The sequence below is a fragment of the Sciurus carolinensis genome, chromosome 6 (genome assembly GCF_902686445.1).
Source record: "Sciurus carolinensis chromosome 6, mSciCar1.2, whole genome shotgun sequence".
Classification (NCBI taxonomy): domain Eukaryota; kingdom Metazoa; phylum Chordata; class Mammalia; order Rodentia; family Sciuridae; genus Sciurus; species Sciurus carolinensis.
In genome coordinates, this window is record NC_062218.1 from 30,847,007 (window position 1) to 30,873,519 (window position 26,513).

The 26,513-nt window shown below is 41.5% G+C and overlaps 1 protein-coding gene across 3 annotated transcripts in view; it reads right to left on the reverse strand.

Moving 5' to 3' along the window:
- Positions 1–5,426: 5,426 nt before the first annotated feature.
- Capsl (calcyphosine like) overlaps positions 5,427–26,513 on the reverse strand; it is a 31,432-nt gene continuing 10,345 nt past the window's right edge. Inside the window, exons 2-5 of one of the 3 annotated variants that reach the window (XM_047554928.1) lie at positions 21,219–21,355; positions 16,895–17,072; positions 16,426–16,635; positions 5,427–5,993 (exon numbers count right to left, since the gene is read on the reverse strand). In XM_047554928.1, the coding sequence (XP_047410884.1) occupies positions 5,892–5,993; positions 16,426–16,635; positions 16,895–17,072; positions 21,219–21,355 (627 nt within the window). In that variant the 3' untranslated portion in view covers positions 5,427–5,891. Of the gene's footprint in view, positions 5,994–12,630; positions 13,102–16,425; positions 16,636–16,894; positions 17,073–21,218; positions 21,356–26,513 lie in introns of those variants that run through there. The other 2 variants (XM_047554929.1, XM_047554926.1) reach the window with 2 other exon arrangements.

Here is a 26,513-nt window from a genome sequence, read left to right on the forward strand (position 1 = left end):
CCACACTACCGCAGACTAAGCCACCTTCTTTCCAATACTTATTGGGATGACTTTTCCCTCTACTTTTACTGGGAGACTTTGGGGAAAAAAATAATGGTTGGGTTATGGAAGGATTTTAATATTCATGAGTCTTAATATAATAGTAAAAAATATATAATCATTTCTTACAGAAATCACTACTTTAAAAAACCCCACCACTCCTCTCCTAATCAGGAAGTCTCATCATTTTCCCTTTAACATGACTGATCCAACTGAAGCATCACCAGAAGAAGAATGTCACAGGCCTAGAAATGGCTCACTCTGGGATCAGAGATGGTACCTGGTCAAAATAGGGGTGATAATGGAAGAAGAAAATAAGACATTGGAAAAGCAAACACAAGGGTCTACTACAAGAAGGAACTTTTTTAATTAGAGAGATTAAATAATATTGAATGAGAATATGCTTTCTTAAAAAGTCTGGAAAACAGGGCTTTGAAGTTTTCAGTGGTTATTATTGGGAAAAAGAATGAAAGAGATGTAAGTAGATAAGTGATAGTAGAAGACTCCCATCTCTTTCTTGTCTTTTTTCCTTTTTGGGGAGGATGGGAGCAGTAGGAATTATCTATGTATTAACATAAAATAATTAAAAGAATATTCTTTAATATTGAAAATATTATAAAAGAATGAAATATTTTTCAATATAATTCTCAGTTGGAATTAACATTTCCTTTTTTTTTTTCTGTGAAATCAAGAGTAAAAGATTCTGAGTATGGATGTATTTGATTAGAATGAGACGCACCACTCAGGAAATCCAAGAATTTTGCCAACCCTGTGCCAGGAACCCAGGACAAAAACAGGAAAGATTGTTTCTAACATAACACACATAACCAAAGCATGGGAAATGGGTATAATTGCAATACATTAGAAAATGTAAGTCAGGGAAAATTGTGAATGACTTAAATGCCAACTAAGATGCCTAGATTTGTCAGTGAGGGTTAGGGTGCTAGTGAATGTCTTTAGGGAATAAAATCATGTGAATAAACTTAAGGATTCTTGAGGGTTGGGAAAAGTCTGAACATAGTACAAGGAATGCATAGAAAAGTATGACTATAACAAAGGAATGGTTTCTAAATTTGAGTTAAGATGAGCTGGAACTGTACAATGGAAAGCAAGAGAAAGGTGGCTCCAAAATGTGATCAGTTAACTCTAGAAAGTGACATTAAATAGTAGCAAACACTTTTATAGAGCTTAAGAAGTTTCCAGGTGTAGTTGAGATTTCTGTATCGTCATTCTCGGAGTCCTCATCCTGTGATAGAGTCCCTGTTGTCATCTTCACTTAGATGAGAAAAATGAAGTTTACGAAGACAAGTAATTTGCCCAGGGTCACAGAGTTAGTAAGCCACACAGCTGAATTTTAAACCTGAGAGGCTGGCTACAGTATTTCTACTCTTAACCACTGTAATTCTGCCTCCTGACAAGAGAGAGAACAAAGGTCCTTGGGTTTCTAGTCCAGGCAGTTAATAGTGCAGAGTACTGAGACCTAGATGCTCATTTGGTATGAGTGAAAGATTGGGAAGGGTTAGAAAAGGGCAGGGAAGGAATAGTCCATTTTATTTTGAATCTGCTGATGTTGAAGTAAAAATAAGTAACGTGTTCAGATGTCTAAGACCTGGGATCTTACAACCAATGAAAGTAAGATCTTCCATCCCACATTTTTTAGTAACTGACAATATGTCTAAGCTCTAATATCTTAATGATGTTCTGAGTTTTAGCTCTATTTGATTCTAAATTTCCCCCTACAATTTCCATCTTCAATCATATTCAACTTTAATTTCAGTTTACTACATTTGCAAACCCAGAAGTCTCCTCACAATTGATTAAATCCTCTTGATTAGTTATTCTAATTAATAATCTCCACATAAAATCATTCTCTTTTGATTTTCTCCTCTAATATGACAATGAAAAAGCATACTATTTCTGTAGTCAGTTCATTGGGACAACATTAGGTTATATACCAAATGACATGGAAATAAGACGGGTTCAGAAAAACATTCAAATTATTGTGATAATTTTACACAATGTTAAAATAGAGGCATCTTAGTCCATTCAGCTTTCTATCACAAAATACCATAGACTGGATAGCTTGTAAACAACACAAATGTATTACAGTTCTGGAACTGGAAGTCCAAGATCAAAGTTCTGACAGATTTGATCAGGTCAGATCAAGAGTCTGTTTCCTAGTTGCCTCATCTTGCTGGGTCCTCACATGGGAACAAAGAACAAGCTCTCGTGGGCCCATTTTTTAAGGGCACTCTAAAGAGGCAAATATACCCCCACCCAGCGAGACAAGACCGGATCCTAAGGATGTATTAGCATGTATAATTAACAAACTTAAAGTGAAGAGTGTGTCCCCCTCAACAGGTAGCCACACAGCTATTAAGTATTGAAAAACAAAGGTCAGAAAGGACTTCTGTGTTAGTACCCTCTAGAAACTTTTTGAATGAGTATTATGATCTCATTGGCAAAACAAAGGCATCAAACCGTCAGGCTAATTTCACTCAGTGTTTTAATCTCCATGACTTTTAATTTTGATTCCAAGGACCAAATAACCTCATAAGTATAATTAGTTTCCCAGTAAGAGATCTGCCTTCAAGAGAAAAATGTTTCTCATATACCAACATAAATAAATAAAGTGGCTCCAGTATGTGTGATAAGACATTGCTTTAATTCCCCACAGAAAGCCCTATGCATTCATGGATGAGAATTTCCTAGCTCCTATCAAAAACACAGATAAAGGATGTTTATCCTCCATGTCACTATTGCACAAATTTCATGGCCTAGAATGAATAAGGCCATAATACCATGAGTCCCAGGTGATGGCTTATTGAGTGGGAAATCATTACGCTACGTGATGGTTTAAGTTCTTTTCTTGGTTGCTAAGAATGGAAACCTCAGATCTACTCTTCTTCAATTTGGCAGCTATCTCACTCTGAGACCACCAAGCTCATTTCCATGACCCAGTAAAAGCCAATGGAGACCCTGAGTTCCAGAAGCAGGGACAACTAGTTGTTCACCAAAATTGTACTCTCCCCAGATACAGTAGATTTTAACTGGCAAACTTTCCTACAAGGACTACCTTCCTGAGCCTCCCTTGCATTTGGATATAATCAAATGACTAGTTATCACCAAATGAAACCCAATTATAAGAGGCATGTGTCACTTCCAGACCAGAGCTTTTCAGCTTTGTCAATACCCTCTTTCTCACAGATACCATTGACTATGACATCCTAGAGAACCACAGAGCCACAAAATAAAATAAGCCTGGGACCCAAAATCACTACATAAAGGAAAGCTATTCACTGACCATGAACATATGATAGATGTTTTAGTCAGCTTTTTAGCTGCTGTGACTAAAAGAACGGACTAGAACAATCGTAGAGGAAAGGTTTATTTGAAGGTTCGTGGTTTCAGGAGTTTTAGTCCACAGAAGGCCAGTTCCATTCCTTGGGACTCAAGGTGAGGCTGAACATCATGGCAGAAGAGTGTAGTAGAGGGAGGCAACTCACCTGACGTGACAATCAGAAAGCAGAAAGGGAAACTACTCTCCAGATACAAAATATATACCCCATCACCACACCCCCAGTGAACCACTCCATCCAATCACACCCCACCTGCCTCTAGTTACCACTCAGTTAATCCCATCAGGGATTAATTCACTGATTAGTTTAAGGCCTTCACAACCTAATCATTTCTCCCTCTGAACTCTCTTACGTTGTCTCACACATGAGCTTTTGGGGGACACCTCACATCCAAATCATAACAATATATTTGACATGATATGTATACACACATATGTGCACATATTTATACACATATATATAGTCTGTTTCATGAGTGAAGATTAAATATATATTGTGTTCGAGCTTTTATAAATTTGAGTGTTAACTTCTAACAACTGACATTATCTTAACATACCATGTGCATATCCTTGGTACTGCTTAGTACTGAGAGTAAATTACTAAAAGCATTCATGTCTTTCTCTCAAATCCTCACACTTAGATGAGGTTCTTTCATCAGGTCAGGAAACATGAGAATTGTATATGTCATAGTAGAGCAATGAATTGGCATTCTAGTTTTAGTATCTCTTTCTCTGAGCTTGCTCATAGATCTCTTGAGAAATTGACCCAGTGGGCTGACAGAATGACATCTTTGAGGTCAGGAGTCTGCAGGACTCAGTCCTAGACTATGAGAAACTCTCCAGCTAGAAAGTTATTTCTCTCCTACACATGCCTGGAAGATACACACACACACACACACACACACACACACACACACACACTATTACCTTCATACCTTTATGACTTTATAGAAGAGCAGTCAAAATTCACAAAATGTGATGACCAACCAAATAATAAGCCAAATATACTGTATATATACAGCTAGAATCTGTTGTCCCTCAATACCCAAAGTTTTATCTGAAGACCAGAGGCATCAACATCATAGGGCAGTTTGTTAAAAAAGCAAAAGTTCAGTCCCCATCCTGGACTTGTAGATCAGAATTAGTATGTTAACTGCATCCCCAGGTGATCTGTGTGCTCAGTAAAGTTTGAGAAGCAAACTACAGCCTTCCATCTCCTCGCCCACCCTCACTTCTACCCCTTCTCCAAACTGAAGGGCCTATGGATATGTGCAATCAACTTACAGCTGTCATAAGGCCTGAGATCAGCAGTTATTAGTGAAAGAGAACTCACTCAAGAGTCTGACAGCACATGTACTGTGAAGGAGCTTGAAAGTACCTTCAAAAAATCTCCCATGCTAAGCGAAATAAGCCAAACCCCAAAAACCAGAGACTGAATGTTTTCTCTGATATGCGGAAGAATAGTGTTACTTTATATCAGGTAGAGGGGGAGTGAAGGGAAGGAAGGGGTATGGGGGCAGGAAGGGTAGTAGAGTGAGACAGACATTATTACCTCATGTATATATATGACTGCATGACCAATGTGATCCTGCAACATGTAAATCAGAAAAATGAGAAATTATACTCCATTTATGTATGATTTATCAAAATGCATAAGTGCATTCTACTGTCATGTATGACTAATTAGAACAAATTAAAAAATTAATTTTAAAAATTAAGTTAAAAAAAATCCCCCACGCAAGTCCAAAATCCATGTCTCCAATCCAAAGCTCCAGAAAGCCTCCAAGGCTCACAATTGTCATTTCCTCTCTCCCTTGCCCTCTCCTTCATCCTCACAGGCTGACCCAATAAGTGAGTCCTCTCTCTGAAAGCCCAGCCTTCCAACCAAGTGGGGCAGCTGGGCCCACCTTCTTGTCCTCACCAGAGGAACTTAGGTTCCCTGCTCATGCAAGCATGGAAGTTTGCTTAATTTACATCCCTGCATTGAAATCTGAAAATAGAAAATACAATCACACGTTTCAGAAGAAGTAAATTTTCTTTAATTTGTATTTATGAAGAGAAACATCAAAATAAGTAAGCTCAGGAAATGTTCCACAATTAAATATTCTTAAAATTATTTTACTATCCCCCTCTGCTACAGAGTCTCAAGACAGAAAATAAAGTGAAGGTGTGGGGAAACAGCCACAATGTTCCCTACAGGAGGAACAACTATAACAAATACATCATTTTTATTTAAGAACCACTTCCCCATCTCAGTTTGTGATCTCTTCTTTCCCTCCCTCCCTCCTTCCTTCATTTCTGATTTAAAACTACATCCTTATGTGTTTATGGAAATGAACGCATTCCAGGTAATTAAGATTACTGAAGATTTATTGCCTCTAAAATTTCAGATCTTTCAAAATTAGTTTGCATCTCATCAAAATCCATAGTGTTGGACTTCTTTCAAACTCAATCCACTCTATGAAAGTCCCAGGTTTTCAAAAGAGTTACAGAGTCATAATCTCCAGGATTTTGTCATCATCAAAATGAAATAGGCATCGGTGTCAATAGAAGCACTAACACCTGCGTAATAGTTCAAAAATTCTTCTTTTGAAACCTGAAGGGAGAAGAAGACGAGGTGGAAAAGGAAGGAAATGGTATCAAAATATGTGAGCTACAGTAGAGCGTGTCGTGTCCCCCCGAGATGCTTCCCACTGACTGTGACTTGCCACTGGTCGTCAGGCAGGATGGAACCAGTCAGGCAAGGCTTGGCTTGCCTTCGCCCCTGAGGTGGCTTTCTGAGCTGGAGCATTTGCAAGGGCAGCCAAAGACTCACCTGCACCTGACCCAGCTATGGTTCCCGTAGCCATCTCTTTTTGTGGTAAAATAGGATCTCTAGATCGCTATAATACTATCCAATCAAGTAGCCATTAGATGTAAATTAATACTAATTAAAATTAAGTACAATAGAAAATTTACACTAATCGTAACTGTTCATTAGCCACCTGGGGCTAGTTGCTGCCATTCTGGAGAGCACAGATAGAGAGCATTTCCATCATCGCAGCAAGTTCTATGGGACAGCAATGCCCTCGAGCTTATGCTGTATAACACCCTTGAGGATATTAATTCAGCCATCCTTCTGAATCCATAGTTCTGCATCTGTGCATCTAACCTCCAATCAAAGACATTCAGAAAAACAAAACTGTCTCTACTGAACATGTACAGATGTTTCTCTTGTCATTATTCCCTAAATAATACAGAATAGCAACTACTTCCATAGCATTACATCTTTAATAGTATATGTATTCTAGAGATGATTAAAATATATGGAAGGATATGCATAGGTTATATACAAAAACTATGCCTTTTATACAAAGGACTTGAGCATTAGAGAATTTTGAGAATTTTTTTTTTTTTGGCATCCAGTAACCAATCCTCTATAGATAAAAAGGGATAACTATACTTCAGAACAAAGAAATTATAGTATAAATGAACTGAACTTTAGATAAAAAGAGTGCAGACCAAACCCAAAGACAGAGATAGAACTAGAGAAGGCAGCATTTTCTAGGATCCTTTGGCATCTAGAAATACATGGTGCATGATATTCAATGGCAGAGTGCAGAGGGCCTAGGCACATGGGAGGTACTGAAAGTCCAACTCCCCCAACTTAACAATTTGGTCAGGATATGTATGTTTCATGATTAGACCTAAGCTTGCTATGCTGGGCAATGAAGTCAAGAGCAAACATGCAAAGAGCAGGAATCAGCCCCTGGGTTTCTGTCTCCTCCCTCTTAACCTTCCCTAACTCTTCAAGTGAGCAGCATTAGTTATACCATCCCCCATGGTCCTAGAAGCACCATTTGGAACTGGGAATCTTGGTTGTCCTGATAGGTGGGTGTAGTCCATCCCTACAGGAAAAAGAATATTAGTATAACATTTTGAAGTTCTTGTTCTTGGCTGTCAAAATAATGGTAATTATACTGTGTCCTCTTGAAAGTATGTGAGCAATGTGAACAGGGCCTTGTCATTTTCAAAGTAGATATTCTTCACCTATAACTGAAACATCACACCAATAACATTTTTAAATGATCCAAAGCACCTAGGGAAGGAAACTTTCAAAGAAGCAAGATATGTAACACGATAGCTAATAAAAAGAAATACAAAAGCTGAACGTACTCTTTTATTATAAGGGCTGCTGCTTGGAACCTTAAATTGCAGAAATTCTATTAAACCAGAACTGTGTTAATGGCAAAGCACAATCTGAGAATGTGAAAAAATGACAAGTTGGTGTTATAAGTTAAACCACATCTAACTTGATGGCTCAGAAACATCTCAGTTTCTGATTCCTAAAATCAGATGCCCCAATTCCTCCATTAGGACAAGTTCTTGCTTTCAATGCCTACTTAGCTACCACTAGACATAGAGATAACTTTTGGAGTAAATGCTAACTTTTATATCACAGATATTGTGGAAGTTGTTCTTTACCCAGCAGAATGTTGTTTAGAAATTAATTTCTCTTTGATTTCTATTTTAAAATACTATCAAGATAGATAGGGGGTACATATGGGAACACCTCACTTTGTAGAAAATAGCTCAGTTTAAGCAACAGTTATACAATAAAGTATTGTTGACTATTGATCTGGGGCTGTTTCAAAAGATATGCAGAAGCTTTTTTGACTAGCATACTAATTATATTTATATGCATATAGCATACAGATCTCCCCCAGTACCTGTAAAATGTGTTCTATACAAATATGAATAGAAACAGCCTTTTTAATCATCTTTACATTATTGACTTACTTAACAGACTACCTCCCTTTTGGTTTTTAGTGTAGACGAAATAAAAATACATCTCCACTCAACCCATTTCTAAATGACTTCAATTAGTGGAGCCTGAATTTTTGGTGATTTATTACACACACTTTGCAGCTTCAATAATAATCTTAAGTAAACAAATTTTGAATACTTTTGCTAAATGACTAAGGACGAAAGTTGTGGAATGGACCTTATTTTCTAGTTCCCTTGGAAGTGAGAGGTACGGTCTGAGTTTAGTAGGGTAACACCTGGCATTTGATGATGCCCTGTGTTCATGGAGCATCTTATCACATCAAGTGGAAGCACTGAGGCTCAGAGCCCTGGAAGAAGAAAGCCACTCTGTCCTCTGTCATTTTCTCTATTTCACGTCCCCATTCTATCCTAAGCCTTTCTCAGAGTGCTGATTGCCATCCGTTCCACACATGACCTTAGCATTTCCAAGAGATCAGCCACTGAAACCTTTCTAGTCCAGATCAAGATGTTCCCAAATCAATACCAGGCTCAGAGTGCCAAGTGTTAAGGAAAGTAAATTCCATTGTGAAGAATCAGAAGAATCTAATACAAAATAAAAAGGGCCATTACATTTTGAGTAATTTTCCCCTGGTACACCATGCCTTTCTGATAGCTGCAAGGTTCATTTGAAAACCTCAACTACAGGTTGGTGACTTGTATTTTCAGAGGGTCTCACTCCTAAGAAGCATCTTCCACTACCTTTTTCTAAGTGGGAGAAAAAAACAAACCTGGCTTTGGCGAAGCAGGTGTGAGAATTGAACAAGAAGGTCATGCTATTCTCAGAGAGGAAGGGCTGTTTTACCACAGCCTCACCACACCAACCGAGACAGCAAAAAGAATTCTTCTCACACGGCAGTGTTCTCAGAAGCACTATCAATCATTTGTTTATATTCCTTTTAACAGATCATCACCCATCATCAGTTTTTCAAGAAATAATTTTAGGCATTAATGGCAGATTTTTTTTTCTATTAGAATAAAAAATTATTTCTATCAAGAGTATGAAGTTTTCATATAAGTAAGTTGGAGGAGTAAAACCATGCTGAGATGCATTGACTGTCAAAAGAATCAATTATATGAAAATCAATAACATGTGACAATCTATCTGACCCTTGACGCCTTTGTTCCTACTTTGAGTCAACCATTTCTAAGAGGTAAAACTTTGTTGCTTCATTCAACCAGTTCTTAATTCAAAGTAACTATACAATTTTCCAATTTTGGAAAATTGGAAGACGTAAGGTTTTGCCTTCTGCACCCAGAGCAGATAAACATGAATCCTAAATGTCCACTACTCAGAGGGTGTTAGCAGAATTTCATAAAGCAGGAGCAGAAGGGCACCCCCACACACCAACCAAGAATACATTTGGTTAAACTCTCCACTTGATTTTAAAACCAGTGTATCAAACCACCTCTGTAGGGCAGCTCCATGAGGTGAAAGCCCTGCTGCCTTGTCCTGTCTTGGTTCTGTGAGGCAACCTACATTGACCAAGAGAATTAAAGGAATTGGACAATTATCTGCCTCCAAGGATAGGAGGGGATTATGCCCGCGTCATTTTGATTAACTATGTTTATCAAACTTACTCCACAGTTCCCCAGCCCAGTGCCATAAGAAAAGTCCCAACTCTCTTGGCTTTAGAGGCTGGATGGTACTCTGCAAGGGGACTCCAGAACCTGGTTTCACCTTCTTCTCCCTTCTTTCTTTAATCTCTGAACACAGTGGGTTGTTAGTTTGGTTTGGAAGTCCTTGGTTTTGTTTGTATTTATTGTAGTCTGCTGCTCTGTTCTCACAACCTAGAAAAGATCATGTGATTCTGTAAAATATTTATTGACAGAATATATTTCTGCCCTCAAACCAGGATGCATGCCAATCTGTAACCTACATGGAAGGCACCCAGCTCTGCCTTCAAAGCTGCTGTTAGGGTATGAAACACAACTCCATGCCTCTTCTAAACCACACACAGCAAGCACATCATCCTCCAGAGTGTCATCAAGCCTGGGAAACCCTGTCAAGGTAAAGATGGTGGTGAAAACCAGCCCCACAGAGTCCTGCCTCGGTCTGCAATTCAACACACCTTGGGTTTCTCATCTGCACTTGGAGTACATTGGACGCCAACTCTTACCAGTGTCTGAGTCTCTGGCTTTTCTTACGTAGCCTCTGAGGAAGGTGAATACCCAGACTCAGTATTATGAAGACTGTTTACATATATCAGTCCTGCGTCATAAAAAGCTGCTCATCCCATCTTCTACTCTTGGGCTTGTTTGTTTAATTTCCTATGTGGGATCCAGGCCCTACAGGTGAGGAGTTTCTGAGGGATGTTTTAGGGACATTTTTGTGTGTTTCTTCTTCTCACCCAAGCAGTTACTTTTTAAATGGCAAGTGGAAGAAGATTTAAAATGTGTAAGTTAAACAGAAAATATATTTGGAAAAGTGTTAATAAATATTTTTTAAATAACTTTTCTCTATTCCTTGCATGGTTACTAGAATGAGTAGGGGTACGTAATGTGCTATCCCTGACGATGCCAGAAATCATAGACAAGACTGAGAGTAGGGGTGGAGTGATCCCTGGCCATCTGGCTCTTAGGGGATCTTGCTTCCAGAGGGAAAGAGAGCCTTGGAGGCCCCAGAACCCAAATGACTAGAAGGGAGGCAACTGAATGTGGCCAAATACACTGTGAGGCACAGGTTATCTGAAATCAGATAGCTGTGCCCTGTGCCCCCATTAGACAGGAAGCAAGTACCATGGGGGGGGGGGGGAGAAGCTGATAGCTACAGCCCAAGCCCTGCTCACTCCAGAGCCCCAGTTAAGAGAGGCGTGACTCATACCCAGAATCAAAACACAAATCTATCTAGAGCAGGTTTGAAACCCATCATGCCCAGGAAACAGGGGACCTCTCCTTAGCCACATCTGCAAGTTTCACGCTGCATGGATACTTTTTCTATACATTTCTACATAATTTCTTTTGGATTTCTACATAATTTCTACATATTTCTACATAACACTTGGTATCTTTTGGCCCACCAACATCTACAAAATCTAGATCAATAAATCCATTGGAAGGCCAGACTCGCATGTTTAATTAATAAAGATAGCTTCCTATGATATGGGGACATTTTGCCCAACCTTAAGACAAAGGTCCTTCTTCTAGCCTGTCAGGAGGATAAATAAGAGTTGAATTTTCCAGCAAGAAACAAAGCAAGAAACCCTATTAAATGACAGCTATAGTTCTCATTTAGCAGCACCTGTTTTCACAGTTTTCAAATCAATGTGTATCATGAGCTCAGCTCCAAGTCTGTGAAATAAAAAGTGAATATATGAATTAGAACATGGCAAGTGTACAGACCCTAAATCCAGAGTCACTAAAATACATAAGAACTTAAAGGAGAACATTAGCCCAATCTACGTCCACAGACCAGGAGATGAGTGCAGTCAGGGACAGAGGTGGCAAGCAGAGAGCCTCTCCTGAGAAACATGGGTAAGGGGTCATCAGCTCCAGGACCACCACCCAAGGTTACTCAGTATCTCTGGTCCCAGACGCAGAAAAAAAGAGCTGTAGTATCCGTGTCTATTTCCCAGCAGCTGGCCCTGCCTTTGAAGGGGAGATCTCACACATTCACACCGTGAAACGGAAGCTCAGAGCTGGGAGGAGGAGGCTCTGCGCAATGAAGTGCCATCATGGAAAGTCTGCTTTGGAGTGTGCCTGCAATCCCAGTCCCTGTCACACCCAACCTCTGTGCTTCAACACTAAGGCAAGAGCAGGGAGGGGAAAGAGAAAGACTCCAGCTGGTGAAGGCCAACTGATGTCACAAGGCAAGATGTTCCACATAAAATCAGAGAGCGCAGCCCAGGCTTAGAACAGTCACAGAGCTGATGCAGTCACTCATACCTGTAATCCCAGCAACTTGGGAGGCTGAGGCAAGAGGATGGCACGTTCAAAACCAGACTCAGCCACTTAGCAAGTTCAAAATAAAAAATTAAAAAAGGACTGGAGATGTGACCCAGTGGTTAAGGGCCCCTGCGTTCAAGCCCTGATACAAAAAAAGATTTTTAAAGAAAAGAAAAACAACCATAAGGGTATGTTGAACAATTGTTGTGGGTCTACTGCTCAAAGAAATGGCCTCTACTCTCACATCAGTCTTTAAAATGATGGGGGAAAAAAAAGTAGTTTTCAATCTATTTGACAAACCAAGTCTTCTCTAAACTCTGGGTAGTGAAACTCAAGATTCAGTTGCAGAACTTAAGGCTAACAGGTGGTCTCTTTCTGGTCCTCAATTGAGACTGAAGCACTTAAAGATTTACAGTTATAAAAATAGAAGTATTTTCCCACCTAGAACTAGTCGTCTAAAAGGAGGTGAAGAAAGATTGAGGGTATGTGGGTAGGAGGAGTGATAATAGTTAAAAGAGTCAAACTTTCATTAATGACCAAGGAAGAAAAGCAAAGTTAATTAGTTGCATGCCTTAGTTGTAGCACTAGGAGCTACCCAGGTGTGATTTTATTTAATCCCTTTTTCAGAGCTAAGGAAACAGATTCAGCAGAGGCAAACTCACAGTTAAATACTGAGAGTCTTTATTTCTGCCTTTTTCTTAACCCTAGAAAATGCAATGTGTTGACAAGGGAGAAACACTGGAATGAACATGAAATCAAATATGATCCAGATTTTTGAGCTGAGGTTTAATCATTTAGAGTCACATGGCTGTGCCCAAGGCCAGGTCCCTGGGGGTCATGCATTTAGAGCTTCCAGGCAGTTCTCATCATGACGATGAAGTACACATCAGTGTCAATGGAGGCGCTCACACCTGCATAATAATTCATGAACTCCTCGGGCGTCACCTGTAGTGGAAAAGTTAAACACCAAAACACAACTTGTTTCAGTCCCTTTAATGGAGGTCCATCTTCCATCCCTGCAAACAAAAAGGACATTTCAGTCAAGGAGGCTTTGTGTGTGTGTGTGTGTGTGTGTGTGTGTGTGTGTGTGTGTGCGCGTGCGCATGCTCACACATGATCACTGCCAAGTCACAGATCTAAAGCAAAAGTGAAGGAAGCGAAGCCAGGGTGGCAGGGAGAGAGGCTCAGGACTGGAGCGGAAGGAAGTCTTGAAAATGTAAGACCAGCCTAAGTGGAAAGTGAGACACAATGCCATCTTTTCTTTAAGCTCAGGAGTCCATCGGTTGGAACACAGGAGACTGAAACTCAGAATAAGAAACAAGTGGTCTTTAACTGGCATTAATACTGTCTTCCTGAGGCACATCAGAAACAGGCAGAGTCGTGTGTCAGGATAAGGCAAGTTTCACCTTTCAGAATGTGGAGTCGTCCTGTGGGTAAAGAAACAGATGTCTGATCAACTCTCCTGGCTTGCATGCGTTTCCAAGGCTCAGAGTGAGCAGAAACATTGCCTCCTGCCTCCACCTCCCACCCTACCAGGTTCTCTCTCCATTCTACGCTTAGGACTGTCTCTCTGAAATATTAAATAGCACCTTTGTCCATGCTAGGATTTTATAGTACTTTCCTTTTGGAAAGAAGGAAAAACACCTGTCAATCTTAATGTGTGCCTTCCAACCGTGTTGGCTGACAGGATGAGCTGAGTCAGGGAAGACGTGTCCTCCTGCTGGACCTCAAAGGTGCCCACTCACCCCAAAACTCAAATCTGCATATATGCCAGATGCAGACACAATATTGATGACTGTTTGGGAAATTCATTGTTCTCTAATTAACCCTCGATTTTCAACACTCATAAAGAACTTAAAACATCACAAGGAGGGAAAGCCATAAAGAACTAAAACCTTTCATCCATAACAGCACAGTCTTCCCCCACCAAAGTTTGGTAACATGACTATCTCTTCCAAAAATGATAGGAGTTCAATGACCCACTTGCCCTTCATTTTTTTTTTTTTTTGGCTGAAATTATAAGTAAACAGAAAAAGGGGGGTGGGATTCACAGGACCCACAGTTTGTCTCCCTTGTTTTATCCTCTACCCTCACCTCTACCCCTACAGAAACAATGAAAAGCTTAGGAAGAAAGGCAATTAGCTGAGCCAAATGTGGAGCTGTGGTCTACAAATACAAATAAATAGTATATGCATAGAAGCAAATTAATTTCATTATTAAAAAATCACTATAAAGTTTCTCTGTATCAACAATTCCTTGGGTATTTAAAATATGATTCAAAGTACAGAAGTTTGCATCATTTTTCCTGAACATTTTTATCATGCCTATTAAATGAGATAGCCTTGTAAAGGCCTTAGCATAATGCCCAAAAATGTTGCCCGGATTCATCATGATGCTAAGTGAGGTTCATGTGCATATTGCATTTGCTAATTAAAAACAGGAATTTCTGACTTTTTAGAACTCAGGATCTCAAATAGGAATATACATAAGAGACAACTGGCACATTTACTAAATGTGTAAATCCTAGGGCTTTGTCAAAAAAAGAAAAAAGTTTGGCTCTGTGGTTCTACAGGGCACACATTCTTAATAAAAATCCCACAACGATGATCATGAACTCCAGGGTTGGGTATGATTATAAGGTCTATGATAGTCAGGTGACATCAAATGCTGTAACTGCAAAAAAATAAAAATAAAAAAACCAATAACCTTTGTGAGTATTTAAGAGATTAATGTGGCTGATTAAGATAAATGTCAAAAAGGGCAGGAGGAAGGACTTTAACTCATCTGAATCACAACAACTGGCTATTCTGACATGAGTTAGAGAAAAGGGCAGCTGAGGTTTCCCCTGGCAGTGAGGAGGAACCACCTGCAGAAGAAGGCAGAGACACCCTGGGATCCACCCAGAGTGGGGCTAATTAGGGGAAACGGCAGTTGGCTATTTTTCCACTGACATCTCAGAGATCAAAGGCCAGTCGTACTGGAAGAAAACATACAGTTCTGTTATTTCTGTCCCAAGCATTGGGCTGCCCTACAAAATCTAGACTCCTTTTTTTATGAATCTCTATAATCCTTTGACCTAGAATAGAGGGAACTTTTCTATCCTCAACCAGAAAAACATTTGTATTTCCTCTCCCGTACCCCTTGACAATACAACTCACCATGAAGTTTCATGGGAAAAGTTGGGGGAAATTCCCTTCAGAGAGGGAACACATATTTCTTCTTCCCATAAACACTGCCTCTTCTTCCCATCAGGTGTCCCACTTACCTTTCCTGGTGTTGCAAGAGGTTAAGAGGCAACATGTCCTTGGGTTCTGCTGCTGTTGACTGAAGTCAATGAGAGAATCCCCTTTCCACCACCATGACTCTTAGGTCACCCAAGAGAACTAGCTCTGCTTTGTTTGTTTTTTAAAATTCATTTGCTGGGTACATACCTATAATCCCAGCAGTTAAGGAGGCTGAGGCAGGAGGACTGCAAGTTCAAGGCCAGCCTCATCAATTTAGCAAGACCCTAAGCAAATTCATGGAGACCTTGTCTCTCTAAAAAAATAAAAAATGGCTGGGGATGTGGCTCAGTGGTTAAGTCCCCCTGGGTTCAATCCTCAGTATGTATAAATAAATAAATAATCTATTATGGCTACTTATAAAACAGGAATCTTCATATCATTTTAGACACTATGAAAAGAATTTCTCACCCTTTTGTAACTTGAAGAAAACAGCTAATGGAGATGGGGTGGTTGCTTTTTTTTTTCAAATTCATTATAATTTAGAAATGCAAGTAAATTTCAAAATATGCTAAAGAATAAATCAGGGGAAATTCTCTTATCTGGAATTCCCTTTACCCAAAGTTGCTTTTTGATAAGGCACTTCCATTGTAGCAAAGGGTGATGATGAATCATGCTCATAGGGATAAATGTAAAAGCCACCAAAAGATCATGAAAAGCCTTGTGAATGTGTTGCAGAAAACTGAATTATGGTCTCATTTTGAAGTTAAATATGTTTTATTGCAGTCTAGTTCATGGGAATGTGCCCAGCTGAGTATGGCGAACACAGTAACTGTGAAATGGTGTGTGTGAACAAAGAATCACATTTTCCACATGGTAAGTAGTTAGCTGTGAATGGGTCCCCTATCGGTGTGTGCGTGTGTGTGTGAGAGAGAGAGAGAGAGAGAGAGAAAGAGAGAGAGAGAGAGAGAGAGATCTATTGTATTACTTTGGTTTTCAACTTTCTAGATGACCTCTGTACATATGTGTTATAATTTTTAAGGCTTTGGACCTATTTCCTATTAAAAATTTCAAACCAAATAGGAGAAATTTCATTTAGATCAAACCCTCTTAACTTACCAGTCCATCTTTGTCATAAGGTGAGTCAAAGTTATCCAGAAATTTGCGGAAGACCTGTTCTTCTGACCACTCTCCGTTTTGGTACTTCGGATGGTGTTTTGCATTGTACACCTCGCGGAGGTCTTCGATTGTGATGACGCCATCTCCAGTCTTGTCTAACTTCCTGAAAGCTTGCATAATGACCTCTTTTCTGGCTCTGGACATTGGAGGCTAGGTGAACAAACACATAGTGTGCACACACATGCAAATGAGCCTTTCTTGTATGACACGATGAAATCTCTTGCTCCCCCAAGACGTGGAACTGCTTGTGCACCACTGAATGAGACGCACCAGGCGTGCCTGCAATGGGCCCTGGGCCTGTTCACAGTCTCCTGCCCACTCCCTCCACAGTGTACAAACCTCAAAAGAGCCGACCCAAACCACGTGAAAGCCAAACTCGGCAGATCACCCTGATTCACAGCCCACTTACTCTTAAAGTGAGAAGAAATTCATTGAAGTCTATTGTTCCATTTCCATCTTTATCAAATCTCCGGAAAAGTTCTTCAGCCTCTTCCTTTTCCATGACCACAGCATAATCATTTAACCCTTTCACAAATTCTTTGAAGTCAAGTGTTCGGTTGTTATTGTCATCCATAATTCGAAACACTCTGAAGAAAACACACACACACACAAATAAAGAAAATAACAAAAGCAAAAAATCCTCACAAATAATAAGGTGTAAGTGTAAAGATTTCAAAGGAAAATGACTCTTAAGGTTTTTCAAAGTGAAATACAGAAGTCTAAGATTCTTCTCTGTACCCTCCCTGACAAAATTGGAAAGCTTCTTCTCAGTCTCTCAAAAGAAAACACACTAAACCACACACACGCACATTCACACACACACACACACACTTGCACCATGTGATTCTAATTGCATGACATGCACTGTAATTTGGGTCTGGAAAGTCCCACGTTAAAGGCTTGGTCACTGTAGCACTATTAGGAGATGGAGGAAGCTTTAGGAGGTAGGTCCTACTGGAATGAAGTTAGCTCATCAGGGGAGTGCCCTTGAAGGGGACATTGGGACCAAATCCTCTTCCTCTTTTTTTCTCTTTGTTTCCCAGCTACCACGAGGTGAAGAGTTTGCTCCACCTTGCACTCTTCACCAGAGTGTGCCATCTCATCATAGGCCCAAAAGCAATGGAGCTACCATAGACTGAAATTTCAGAAATCATGAGCCAAAATAAACCTTCCCCTCCTTGTAACTTGTTTATCCCAAGTATTTTGTTACAGTAATGGAGAACTGACTAACACCATATGTAACCTTTTTTAGGCACCCAGACTTTGCCAATTGACTCCAAAAGACCCAAACCCCATTCCATCTCCCAATAGGAAAGCAAAAAATATAAGTACATCAAAAATTCTATTTGAACCTGTATTTCCTAATAAGGTCCCCAGAACCTAGTGTAGAGTACAAATGTTGCTTTTCGTTTTTTCAACATAATAATACACTTACCACTTAAAACATATAGACACTGTGTTAGCTACAGAAAGACTCCACTTAGAAACATGCTTCATTATATCCAGCTGTGTCTGATCACCTCCAACCACAACACATCCATGTCCTTTTCATGTGAGAAATAACATCACTTCTAAGTTTGCTTAGTTGTAATACTTCAGGTTCTTCCATCCATCTCATCGCACCCTATTATAGGATCTTCCTCTGCCACATGCTCCCTTTCTCCTCTACCATCTGCCACTACCCTCAAATAACTGTGGGAATTTTCTATCTTGCTGGTATTCTAACAGGTATAAAGAGTTCTCAATTATGATCTCAAAAACCTGAGCTTAATTTTCAGTTCTAGTAAAACTGGCTTTATGACTTTGGGCATACATTGCAACTTTTCTGGGTCTCACTTTGCTGTAAGAGACCAGATTGGTTAATCTTTAAATTCCCTACTAATTCTAAAATAATATACAATTTCAAGTCAACTAATAGTTTTGTCTATGTTAGTTATTTGTAACAATGATATAGATTTCTACTCCTTTGAATTTCACACTTCATGTAAAAAACAAAACAAATGCTTTGCATAAGAGCATCACATAGGCTAGAACATAGGCTCTATGAGAGCAGAGACCTGACTATTTTGTTTGCTGCTACGTGTTTACCATGTTGTGGTCACTCTGTCAAAACTTATTATCTGGATGAATGCATGAATACATTAACTAGCACATTGCATTGATACAGGAAATGGACTGATCTATTTTCTCTATAAAATATTATGTAAATTCAAAATAAATAATGTGTCATTAAAGCATCTATGTTATTCAATAAAATTCAACATTGATTAGACTCTTACAAGGTGTCAAACATTGCACTAAGCCCCGTGAGGAGGAATACAAAGGTAGGAAGATTCCATCTCTATCATTAAGGAACTTATTGAGAGAAAGAAAGAGGGAAAAGAGAAAGAGAAGCTCAGAAAAACAGTCAATATTTAGTAGTTTTCATGAGAAGTGATATTATGAAAATAAAGTTCAAGAGAGCTCTAACAAAAACAATTGGAAGACGAAGGAGTGGAAGCAAAGAAAGTAGTAAGAAAAGCTTAGGAAGAGTCCAAAGGAAAGATGCTGAGCACCTGCACATAAGCAATTGAGATGAAAATAAGAAAAGAGATCAAAAGATGTAGTAGAAGTAGAGTCATCAATGTGGTCGTTGATGAGGGTGCTTCTTGAGTTTCCACCCCGAGGATTTCCACCCCAAGGAACTGTTAGAGTTGAGATCTATTGTTCCATTTCCATCTTTATCAAATCTCCCAAAAGATTCCACCCTGAGGAACTGTTAGAGTGCCATTGAAAGAGTAGGGGTTGCAGAAGAAGTTCTGTCTGCAAGAAGGGGTGATGAATTTTGTTTTATTTTGAACCGTAAAAGATATTAAAGATATAAAGATAGTAAAGATATTCACAGGGTAACTAGCTAGTTAACAAGCTACCTAATATCCTTCCTGATGAAGAAGAAGAAAGAGAAGGAGAACAAGGAGGAGGAGGAGGAGGAAAAGGAGGAGAACAAGGAGGAGGAGGAGGAGAAAAGGAGGAGGAGGAGGAGGAGGAGGAAGAGGAGAAGGAGAAGGAGAAGAAGAAGAAGGAGAAGAAGAAGAAGGGAGAAAGAAGAGGAGAAGGAAGAGGAGGAGGAGGAGGAGGAGGAGGGGAAGAAATAAATTGTGTGATGAGTTTGGAGCCCAGGAGAGGAGTTGCCAAGAATGTGGAAGGACCAAGGTAAAGATGAGCTAACTCAGGAGTGGGTGAGATGTATGGTGAATTAAAAATGCTGGCAAATATTTGGGAAATATCTACATTTACATGGCAATTGGGAACGATTGAGAAAGAAAACTGTTGGAAACCATCAGACTTCAGTGTCATAAAACAAAGGTGCTAAAGTCATGATAGACTCATCTTGATCTTGGCCAAAAGAAAGATTCCAGACAGAGTGGAAGGATTGTTTCAGGAGTCAACACTTCACAGAAGACTGTGTCCTGGAGTTGGCAAATGGTAGAGCTTACCCTGAGGAGACACCCTTCAAAGGCAGGCTGGTCGGGGAGGAAAATGAGCAAAGGGAAGGAATACTTCCTGGAATCTGAGATCAGAGTAAAGGAGAGTGTCCACCTGTCACCCTAACCCTAATGCAGGGTGCAGGGGAAGGAGCTGCCTCCACTTAGTTGAGGAGAGACTTAGAGAAGGCAGAGGCCAGTAAGAGAGGCCAGGGATGAGGTGTCATCTCTTTACAGTGGAAGGGCTGAGGAGGGTTCAGGGCGTAATGGCACCAACAAATGGAGAGGGCGATGGTAGCAGGAGGGATTGGACTGAATGGACCAGGAAGTAGAGAGGAAAACAGGGTTCCTCAGGGGGCTGCTCTGAGGACAAGAGAGACCCCGGCTGGAAGAGGTAGGTAGAGGTTGAAGGAAGTGGGTCTTCCCTTTGGACTGTGACCACCAGGCTCCACACACCTAGAGCCTGAGCCTCTGACAGAGCTCTTAGTCTGAGACTTAGGATCATTTAAGGTGGTATCCCAGATGCACAGTGCCCAGCTGGTCCTAAAGCCTTCCACAACCTCTGGACGCAGGGTTGGGTATCCCTCCCATTGACCTTCTGTACTTCAACACACATCTGCTCACACCACCCAGGGGTCCATTTACAGGACACTCAGTCTCCACAGTCTAAGTCTCCATGGGAGCTGGAGAAGACTAGTTCACCATGAATCCCCCAGGGTGTGTTCAATGTCCGGCCCAGAGCAGACTCTCAGTGCAGTTTGCTGTGAGGCACAGGGTCTGCCTTTAGGGACTTGCCCTTGTGTTTCTCAGTCCTGAGGGTGACACGCTATCAGAGAGCATGAGGACCCCATGGCAGTGAACTGTCAGTGATCCCGCAGGCACCCTAGTGCCACTGGAGGTGAGAAAGACGAGACTGACTGAGCACAGCACTCCGGATTCCATAACCACTGCTGAACCGCTGTTCTCTCCTGCCTCTTCCAACCCAGCCTGTACTATCTCAGCTTCAGAAGTCCCGCTCTCGTTGTCCTGCCAGGAGTCTGTGCTACCTGAGGGTGCCTCCCTCCTCACCTCAGGAGTCCTACCCTCTTTTCAGCCAGACGCAGGCCTTGCTGAATCTGGGATTAAGAAATAAAAATGGTCATAAGACACCTGAGAGATGGACTCTTCACAACTCTGCATTTCACAAATAAGGAAATGACTTGGCCCAAGATCACGGAGCCAATCCTAGCCTCACCTGGGCACCCCAGCCTTTCTACTCCTGCAACCTACCTGCCAAGTCCTTTGATGCCTGCAGAGCCCCTGGCCAGGCACTGCAGTCGGAGTCTTTCGATGGGATCCGTGGCCGTGGTGAGTTTTTTCTTGGCCTGGATGGCCATCTCTCGGTCATGGCGTGCCGTCCCTGCCATCTGAGAGGAGAATTCACAGCACATCAATAGAGCTCAGGCCTTACCACCTGCCCCTGGCTGGACAGGAGACAGCAATCTCGCCAAGAAGGAAATTTACAGCTCACCCTGCCATCAATTCTTCCAGGAATAGCCTCAAACCTCCCAGAATTTCCAATTTTCAACCAAGCCAACTGTGTGCCTGGCATATTTATAACTTACTTACCTGTCCTGAGGCCATCTGCTTTCTCCAGCCTCAACAATGAGCTTTGAATACAAAACTATCCCCCAAGATGCTTTTCTCTTTCTGAAGTCCCCGCTCCCTCAATAAAAAGTCCAAGTTCTCCACACTCTTTAGAAACAATCATACATCCTGTGTCATTTATTTAGAATTCTCCATATTCCCTCATTCTACATTTAATATTCTCCTCTTTGGTCTAAACACTGATTTTCATTGCTTCTGTCTTCCCTGAGAGTCTCAACACTTGGGCCCTGATGATTCTTACAAGTAATTAGTGTGTTCTCCTTGATTAACAGGTACATGTTCATTAACAAGGTTTGTTTGTGTTTGTTGTTGTTGTTGTTGTTGTTTTTTTTCCAGTGCTGGGGATTGAACCCAGGGCCTTGTGCTTGAGAGGCAAGCACTCTACCAACTGAGCTATCTCCCCCAGCCAACAAGGTTCTTAAGACAGAAAACAGTGATGAACAGACACTGCCTCTCAGCTGACACACAGATAATAAGATGTCGTTTTCTCCAGCTTGGCTTCTGTGATTTAAGTTTTCAGAATAGGAGAGAGGGGCAGTGTGGTGAAGTGCTGCCTCCTGAGTGGTTCTTGAGTTCTTAGAACTTTCACAGTGGTGGAAAGAGCACTGGGCACTCAGAGCCTGGGGACTCAGTTTCCAGTCCTGCCTCTTCACTGCCACCCCACCCCATGTTACCAGAGCCAATCTCAAAGTTTCCGTTGTCTCCTTCTCTGTTGAATGCAAGCATTGCGTTAGATGATCTTTAAATTCCATTCCAGCTCCAAAAACTATTCATCCCCATGAGTCCACTGGTCCAGTGAATGGAAGATTCTAGAAGCTACTTTAATGTGAGTTGCAAATGAAAGGAGCAAGAAGGTAGAAAGAATGGCATTCAATGAACAGAAGAAATGGTGTTAGAATGGTTCTACCCTTGACTTAAGGGCTCCCTCCTTGTCCAAATTCTGCACTTCCCTGAGGACCACATCAAAGATGGCAACCCTTGGAATTGTGCCCTTCCCTATACTAACTGTTCTCCTATAGTAATCTGAAAGGTCTCCCCACAAAGTATTCATTATTTAACTTTTAGGAAAAGGAATCTCAAACAAAAAACTGAGACTAGAGTAGATAATTCAGGGGAGCACACACTTAACTCATCCCATTCCCTGAAGCCTCCTTCTAGCTAATGTACAGGAGCCCTTCTTCTTGCCTTCCTCCTAATTTCCACCATATGGCTAAAGATGGGAATCATTCATCTCAGTTTTCTTGAACCCTGGGCCAAGAATGCAACCTTTGCCGCATAAGTCCAGCGACTTTACTCCATATTTGGAAGAAACTGTTCTACCTAAAGCTATGCAGGGTCTCCTTTTCTTCCTCCATCACCAAAGCAGAGATTCCCCAGAATTCCAGATAGCAACACCCACTGCTCCTGGACACCTCCCTCTCCATCCATGGCAGGTGAACGAAGAGTGAGTTCAGACTCCTGTCCAACTTGGACGCCTGCTGCCCTATCAATTGCCCTACTGGCTGCATTAACTTTCTCAACACTGACATTTGTCTGCTACCATTGCTTCACCTGACCTCAGGCTGACAATTCCTAGAGCTTCTCCCCAGCTTCCAGTCCTAACTCCACCCCACAGAACTCGTCCACCTCCAGAATCCTGTGTCCCTACAAGACCAGCTCCTCTCACCTCACTGCTTCCTGCTCCCCTCCTCACCCCTGAGAAGCCATTTTCTCACCTTGGCCATGTTCTGTCAGTGGAGCCAGTTCTAGTCTTCCCAACTTTCAGACTGCAGAAGCGGGAGCTGGAGTGGGTAGCATGCCCTCTTCATCCTCCCAAGGTCACTTGTTGACTCCACCTTGCTTCACGATACTTGTCCCACAGGCTGACCAAACCACTACTCCCTACCTCTCCTCTGCCTTGTCTACTCTCCTCTTCATGCTCTCATTTTCCACACCACCCATGGCAGCACGTGAGGAACAAAGCGAGACATAAACTAAAAACCAACACTGGGGAGAAAGTAAGATCTGGTGTCTGATCTGAGGCATTCTGCCAGTGAGGTCCTCCTTGCAAAGCTTTGGAAAAATATTAAAGGCATCAAATTCTAACATGTCTTGTGCCTCCACTAGGTGGTAGGCATGTATTCATTCCTTGCAAAACATCCACGTGCTGAATTGAAAACAGGGATGCACAAGTCTATGACAGCATTAGTCACAATAGCCAGAAGTTAGAAACAACCCAAATGTCCATCCATGAATGGACAAAGTGTGGTATATCCACTCAATGGAATATCATTTGGTCATTAAAAAGGAATGAAGTCCTGATACAACATGTACATTACACTAAGTGAAAAAAGTTATACAAAAATGTCACATAGTATATGATTCCATTTATGTGAAATATCCAGAACAGGCAAATTCAGAAGAAGACAGAAAGCCAATTAGTGATTACCAGGAGCTGGTATGGGGAGGGCAATGGGAAGTGCTTGCTTAATAAGTACGGGATTTTCTTTGCGGTGATTCAAAAGTTTGGGGACTTCATATAGGTGGTGATTACACAAGATTATAATGGTACTGAATATTTTAAGATGGTTAATTTATGTTAAGTGATTTTCATTTCAATTTTTTTAAAAAACCCATGATCATTTGTTAATTAGCTAGATTTAGTCATTTTACAATCTATACATACTTGAAAACATGATGCTGTACATGGTAAACACATACAAGTGCATCTGTCAATTTAAAAGTAAATAAAAAAGTATGCCTGGTATGTACACATCTTGGCAAAGGAGTTAGCTAAGGGAGAGGGGGAACAAATTAGTTACTACTATCATTTATATTTCACAAATAAAGGAACAGGGGTACAGAGAAATCAGGTAACTTGCACAGGGAGACAGCAGTATGGACCACAGTGATTCACATATGTCAGGATTGTAAGACTATCAAAGATCATCTGCGGCCACCTCCTTATTTTGCAGAGTTGGAAACTATGTTAGACCATTTTCTGTTGCTTTACAAAGAGACCTGAAACCAGATCACTTATAAAAAATTGAGGCTTATTTGGCTGAGAATTCCAGGGGACAGTGCTGCTGTCATCTGTGAGGGCCTTCCTGCGGCCTGGTAACATGGTTGGGGCATCATGAGCAGCAACAGGCCTGGTGTGCAGGTTTGAACTCTCTTCCGCTTTCTTATAAAGCCACACTTGCCATCATGGAGGGCCCACCCCCATGACCTCACCTAATCTCAATTTTATCTGGAAGACCCCATCTGCAAATTCCAGTAACAACATGAATTTGGGGATTATATTGCTAACACATGAACTTTGGGGGACGCACTGAAACCAAGGTAGGAACCAAGACGTGGACTGGTAAATTGACTTGCCCCAAAGTCCTGGTCAACACCAAAATACTGAGCTTGATTCCCAAGCAGTGCTCTTTCTACTGCACCACGTTTGTGAAATAACATATAAGAAGGTTCAAGCACAAGCTAAAAGCACTCCCTCAAAGGAAAGCAAGAGCATCCAAGAGAACAAGACTCTAGTCCAAACTGTCCTGTTGTCTGAGGCTGATCCTACCCAGTATGACACAGGCCTCTGGAGTCCAGTTTGGTAATTTCCAGGGGAAGAAAACCTGCATTGTCTCCTTCCACCCAACCATAGTACTTGAACTACACACATTAACCATCCTTGCTAATCACTTAGTCACCCTGTCCACCAACAAACAGCTAATACATACTGTGTCTCTTTCAGGCACAGTGCTGGGTCTGAAGGGGGGAAGAGGAATTACTCAAAGCTCTTAAAATATTAAAGATACAGGGACAGAATCTTCCTAATTTGGAATTCTGAAGTCCCACATTTACACAGAACAAAAAAACACAGCTTGCAAGAATTGGATCTTTGGAGGAAGGCAGGATTGGGCAAGGTCCTGGACAATACTCACAATTTTTCAAGTTTGCATGAACACACCAGGCAACAGGGCAAAATTCTCAAACATAATATCAACATGTCATCAATATCACAGTGCTGCTCAAAGGGTTCCTGCCTTCAGAAGACCCTCTCTGACTCACAGGTGGCCAGCGTGCTGGAGCCAGGACCCACCAGAGTAGAGAAGGAGCTGCGCGTGGCCACAGCGCCACCAAGTGTTGGCTCAAGGTCTGCGCAGTTCCCCTGCCAGAAGCAGGGTTCAGTCTATTTCAGCAAAGGTCTACTGTTCGCTTAGTAAGCGCTGTGCACTGTGCTTGGTGTGGGGAAAAGAGGGAATAGGCAGTATTTAAGGCCATGGGGGAAGGGTGCAACCCCACTGCTGAGCTACAACAAAACACAAGAGGGCGGCTAACCAACTTTGGAGCAGGGCTTTATGAAGACATCTCAAAGGGGATAATGCCTAAGCCTGAATTCCATGGAAGTGATGGTTATGGAGGCCATGAGAGTTAATGTGGGTATTTCAAGTACCACAGCAAGTATACTAAGTACTTAGGCCAGAGTGAAAGAGAAAATAGTATAACTCCAGATATGTAAGTATTCTAGGGTGGTTTGGAAAGAGGGGCATGGTGGGAGGAGATGAGGGTTGTGGAGACTGGGAGGGATCATTGACAGGGAAATGTGGGGGAGGATGAAAGTGGGCAAGGAAGCAGGAACCAGATCACAAGAGTGGGGCGGGGGCGGGGTGGGGTGCTGGAGGCGCAAAGGGTTCCACAAGACAGTAACGGTTTGCCTTGCAAGAGACCCCACAGTCGACCAGGAGGAGACTGTTGTGTCCAGTGCTGCCTGGACAGTGTGCACTGGGAGAGGGCTGGCGTGCTGAGCGCTTGCTGGTGGCTCCCCATCCCTACCCACGATGGCATGTAGAGAGGGACATTCACGGGGCAACAAAAGGGGGAGGCCTGGTGGTCTGGGTCAGAGCCTGGGTGGAGCAGCCAGCAGCACAGGCAAAGGAGACTGGC